Source organism: Nannospalax galili, unplaced genomic scaffold (genome assembly GCF_000622305.1).
Source record: "Nannospalax galili isolate Female #2095 unplaced genomic scaffold, S.galili_v1.0 scaffold88, whole genome shotgun sequence".
NCBI lineage: Eukaryota > Metazoa > Chordata > Mammalia > Rodentia > Spalacidae > Nannospalax > Nannospalax galili.
The window spans coordinates 696,155-702,154 of NW_008358908.1; the positions used below are offsets into that span (position 1 = coordinate 696,155).

The window sequence follows — 6,000 nt, forward strand, 5'->3', positions numbered from 1 at the left end:
TGACATGTCCAGAAGATGTTTTGCTGATTCTTACTGACTTTTGGCTCTTACAATCTTTCTGCCCCCTCTTCTGCGATGGTCCCTAAGCCGCCGTGAATGGAGGTGGTTATGATACAGATCTATGTAGGATGAATACTTCACAGACACTTGTTCTCTGCACTTTGACCAGTTCAGAGTTTCTGCATTAACTGCCATCCACTGCACAAAGAAACTTCTCTGGTGAGGTCCGAGAGGTGCACTAATCTAACTTCATATTATTTTTAAAAGGTTTACTATAAAGTATTTAGTAAATTTTAATGACTACTGATATATATTGACTGCTTATTATATGCCAAACATTGTTTTAAACTTTTCTCATATATAAACTTACTTGGATGTATGAGATAGTTACTACTTCTATGCAGATTTTATAAATGAAGAAACTGAGACATCAAAATAAGTAACTGTTGTAAGTTTACAATTTAGTGACAGACTTAGGAGAGTCTAGCTCTGAAGTCTGTGTTCCTGACTGCTATACTAGGCTGATTCTCCTTCTATTATCCTGCTGTAATTTCCATCCTCCTCCACTATACCAATCCAAAGAGGTGCATCTGCACCGCCTGTGCATGTAAAAACAGGGGTTTTCTGTCTTAATAACTAACTTAAGATGACTTTTAGATGCAATTTTCATTCTTTCCATCTTTTTCTATAATTGTTATACTTTGAGTCATTATTTTTGAATCAGATCCTTTTGAATCCTATCATTCCAGCATAACCTTTACATATTGTCATAGTGTATAGAATGCCTTAATAATATCTCATCCTCATTTTGATTTCCAAAGTGCTTACAATAAAAATCATTACAAAGTTTTTCTAGCATATTAAAACATATGCAGTTACTGACCAGGTTATCCCTGCTGGTGTAATGGACCATCCACCCTTCCTTCACCATTGTGCTGCTCTTCCTCTTTGTGTGCTTGATAGACTGTACAACCCTCATCAATGGAATGTTATTGCTTGTGGATGGACTAAAAAATATTCAAAATTTATTATCAATATTTGTAATTTCTCTTTTTAAAAAATTATAAATACTGCAGGCTCATCAAATTTTGTTAAAGATAGCTGAGCTAATATTTTTCATAATACCATAGGAAGAGCATCACTTAAAAGAAAATAAATTAACCCTGTTACGATGATACGTAATTTATAAAATTAATATACTGTAAATACTCATATTTGTCATAATCGTTTCTGAAGGGACATGGACACAGACAGATAGACGACCGACTGACTGACACACACACACACACACACACACACACACACACACACACACAAATGATGAATAGAGCAGAAAGAATCCTCTCCCACTAGATGATTTCAAGTCTGGGAGATGGTCACTTGGGTTTGCTGTTGAGAAATTTTCTTACCCTAGGCAGAAGGATAAAGCAAATTCATAAGGCAAAACATGTATATTCAACTTCACATGGTTCAAATTTCAAAATCAGGTGATCATGGGAAAAATACTTTTAAGGGAAATGATTTATAGGTATTAAGAAAATTAAAATAAATTAGCCAAATCATGTTATGCTAAAATACAGAGTCAGTAAATATAGCTGGAGAAAAAATGAGCAATTTGGTATATGTGTATGCAAAAATACTGTTTTGTAATTTGAGCTCTAAATAGCTTAGGAATGTATTCTTCACTGCTGTTTCTACTACCTGGTAATCTTTATGAAAAAACTGACGGCTTCAATTAATGGTTTAATGTTGGTACCTTGTGGTGACGGCTCCATAGCTAGATTATTTGTCCAGACTAATTTAAATAAAAACTTTTTCTTTGTAAGAATGTAAGGATTCTTATCTTCTCTACCCTGAGTGGATGGCAAAGGTTGTATAATTTATTTCAGAAACACTGTGGTGTATGCAGAATATAACTTAGATTTTAAATTACATTTTAAAACCCACTTATGAGATACCCCTTTGTCTTAAGAGAGAGCCTGACCCAAATGCAAAGCAGCAGCTTAATGTATTACCTGATTGTTTTAACAGTTTCTTCATCTCGTTCCACATCAAGATCAGATGGATCCAGAAAGAATATTTTGTCTTCTGGGGGGGATGGCTCTTCAGAGTCATCCAAGCCCCGACTTCCATCACTGTTTATATCATTACTGTCAATATCCATTGGTATATCTGTATCTGTTCCCAGACTGGAAGGTTCTAGGAAAGTTTTAAAAGAACTTTAGTTTAATATTAATGGAATATCAATACATCTAATCAGATCAGTCTTAAGTAGAAAAAGTTTTAAAACTCTTAAAGGAAAAAATTCTTAAGATTCAAGGGAAGTCTCCCCCCAACCCCCCTTTTTAAACTTGCAGTGCTAGGGATCAAATCCAGGGCCTTGCAAACACTAGGCAAGTGGTTTACCACTGAGAAAGTATTCAGAATATTTAAAGAATTTCTATAATTCAATAATAAAAGACAAAATATTTAGTTAAACGCTGATGGGATATAAAACACTGAAACTGCTTTGGAAAAGTCTAATAGAGCTTCAAAATGTTACACAGAGTTACCATGTGGCTCAGCCACGCTACTATGAGGCATCTACCTGAGTGAAATGAAAACATATGTCAACAGAAGAATAATGGTAAACTGCATACAGCAACATTATTCCTAACAGTCCCATAGATACAACTCAAATATTCATTGACTAGTGACTCTATAAATAAAATGTAGTAAATCTCTGCAGAGCAATATAATGTTAATAAAAAAGTTAAATATTGATATATGTTATAACATGTACGCTGAAAACGTTGTGCTACATAAAATAAAACAGTCACCAGACTACACATTCTTTGTATAACTGTATTTATATAAAATTTCTAAAATAAGCACATAAAATTGGTAATTGCCAGAGGCTAATAGGTAGGGAAATGGAAACAGCTATTAATTACAGAATTTCTTTTGCCTGAAATAAAAATTCCCAACATTAGATTGAGTGATGGCTGTATAACTTTGTGAACATAGTAAATGGGTGAATTGTAAGGTGTGAAAATTATTATCAGTAGAGCTGTTAAAAAAACTAAGTCATGGGGCTGGAGAGATATCTCAGTGGTTAAGAACACTGGGTGTGCTTGCAGAGGATGTGGCTAACAATCAGTTCCAGGGGATCCAATGAGACCTCTTCTGGCCTTCACAGGCATTGCACACATGGATTCACTTATATAGATGCAGGGAAAACATTTATACACATAAAAAATAAAAATTTTAAAATATCAAAAAACCCTAATTCACAATACTAGCTACAACTGAAAAAGGATTAATATATAGAACTATCAGAAAAATAAAACACTTGATTAAGCAATGTACAGGGGAAAAAAACTTCTAAATAACCAGTAAACATTTGAAAGATCTTCACTCACGAGTGACCAGAGAAATACACATAAAATAAATACAACTAGTATTTATATCCATTTGTAAAAAGGTAGAAAAGTACAAAAATACAAAATGTAAAACAACAAAAAAAAAACATCTACACAATAGTTTAGACATATGAAAAAAGAAAGCCAATCATACTCTGTTAGTGATGCTAAAGAGCTATGGTGCAAATGACTACCCAATACTCCTTTGTTGGACTCTTACTTCTAAGGCAATAGTGTTGAGAAGTGAGACCTTTGGGAGGTGATCAGGTCATGGAGACTCTGCTCCTATGATCTGGATTAAGTGCTCATACAAAATCAATCTGAAGGAGCTGGAAATTTAGGAGTACCTTCTCCTTCCTTCCCAAAACAGGTGATGGCTTTATTAGTATTATATTGGAGAGAGGGAAGGAGTGGTAGATTACTTAAGAGAAAGAGACTATGGACTAAGACACCAGACATGTGAGTTCAAATCTAGTTCTGCCACTTCTTGGCTATATTTCTTGGACAAATTATTTAATGTCTGTGTCCTAGGACACTGATTAGGATTTACCTCAAGAGGGTTGTTGTTACATGTAAATGTCAGTATGTTCAAGGAGTTTAAACAGAGCCTGGCACAGTAAGCAGTCAATGAATATAAGGGCCTTGAAAGAGTAAGGACTACAGCAAGATTTAGAAGTACAATGGAGGACAAGCAGCACCATTGGCTATCTGAGGCCAAAGAGAGGCTGGTAGCTTAAGGAAAGGTGTGAGGCATAACTGCTAATGAATGTGTAGCACCACTGATCTCTGTGTTTTGCTTGATTATTAAAGCCAAAGAAAATCTTAAAGAAACAAAGCAAATAAAATATACAAATATAATCTTACCCAGATAACACACAGAAGAATCATGACCTTTTCTGAACTTTTTTTAAAAGTAAGAGAAATACATAATTTTACCTCCATTGAAAGTAACTTCTCCAAGGCAATCTCTTGGTACTTTTGATGCACAGCGTTTATGGCAGTTGAATTTGCAATCTAAAATAAAAACATTCAGCTTAATATTATATAATCAGTCAGGCAAAATCAGATATGGTTACACTTCCTTTAAATCATACACATAAAATATTAGGAATGATGAGCACACTGCTAAAATAAATTAAAACTGTTTTCCTCTAAAAGCTCAATTCTGCTATAGCTTCTGGTGAAACCTAATTTTTTAACCTTTCACAAGTGTCTCAACCCAACCAAAGATTTATTTCTCCATCATCTGTATAATGAAGCCAATGCCATTTGTATAATACTGTAAACATGCTGGCAACTCCATGTTTCCTTCTCTTACTTCAGAGATTCATCTTTCCACATCTCTGGAAAGTTTTTTAGAGCAATGAAGTTTTGATCCAGTACATCAGACATGTATTTTCAATCCCTAAATGTTACAACCTGGTGCATACACAAAAAGAACACTGAGAGTCAACAAATTTGTATGAAAACCTCATCTAGTAAGAGTGTGTCATACAATCTGTTAAGAAGCACTGAGCTTCTCAGCCACAAAGTCTCCCAGTTTTACATAATGGTTTTCTTCAGTCTACAATAGCCTCAGAGTTGAAAACATTGCAGAAGAGGCCAGATACAATCTGTTTAATACTTCTGTTATTGCTCAGTGGTTCTGAACTATGAACCTAGATCAGCAACAGCATTGTCATCATTGAGCAGTTTTTCAGAAATGCAAATTCCTGAGCCTCATGCCAGACAGACTACATGGGCAATTCAGGGAGTAGGGCTGAATATGTGCTTCATGGAGCTCTTCATGTGACATTAAAATACGACTTACTAATGTAACTACGTCGAACACCACATCTGAAAAGAATCTACCAGTATAAAGTGCAAAAACAATTTTGAAACCTGAATTAGAATGCTTTGTAACTCATAAATCAAGAAATCCTATGTATCATATTAATGGCAGAGGTTGATTATTATAGGAAAAAGCTTCATTAAGTCAATAATTTGAAGGATGATGAAATTCACATTAGACAGAACATGACCCTTATGAGAGATCCTAAGAAAAAAAAATTATACATGATGTTAATACATTGTCTATTTCTGAATATGCATGATGTTAATATGCTGTACTGATCTAATGAATTTTATCAAGTTTGAAAATCACAAAGGCCTTATTTTTCCTTTGAAAAGTTAAATTTGTAGCCCACTTACAGCAAGTTTGCAGGATCTAATGGCATGCACTCTTATTTCTCTTATCCCTAACATCTTATATATAAATTCAAGCTGCCTTAAAATTTTACCCAGCAAAGGAAGAAATAAAAAGGCAAATAAGTGGATGAATGAACTTTTTTAAAGCTGAATTTTTTTTTTTAGCTTGGCAAATGAATAAAAACGAGTATTTTATTCTTTTAATAATCTAATTAAAATATATCAATCACTGAAGTGCATTATGATTTTTTATTAATCATTGAATTTTAGTTATTAAAATAAAACATACCATTTTCTGAATGAATATAAGAACAATAAATTATTCTTAAATCCTAAAAAGGTTAAACTAATAATGTAGTGGCAGTGTTAATAGGCTTTATTTTAAAATTTATCAACCTATATATTTCATTTC

The 6,000-nt window shown here is 33.6% G+C and overlaps 1 protein-coding gene across 3 annotated transcripts in view; it reads right to left on the reverse strand.

Moving 5' to 3' along the window:
• Positions 1-6,000, reverse strand: part of Prkd3 (protein kinase D3) — a 95,276-nt gene that overhangs the window by 38,881 nt on the left and 50,395 nt on the right. For all 3 annotated transcript variants that reach the window (XM_008822604.3, XM_008822603.3, XM_017795476.2), the window contains exons 7-9: positions 4,338-4,415; positions 2,016-2,199; positions 884-1,007 (exon numbers count right to left, since the gene is read on the reverse strand). In XM_008822604.3, coding sequence (XP_008820826.1) covers positions 884-1,007; positions 2,016-2,199; positions 4,338-4,415 — 386 coding nt within the window. The remainder of the gene's footprint in view (positions 1-883; positions 1,008-2,015; positions 2,200-4,337; positions 4,416-6,000) is intronic.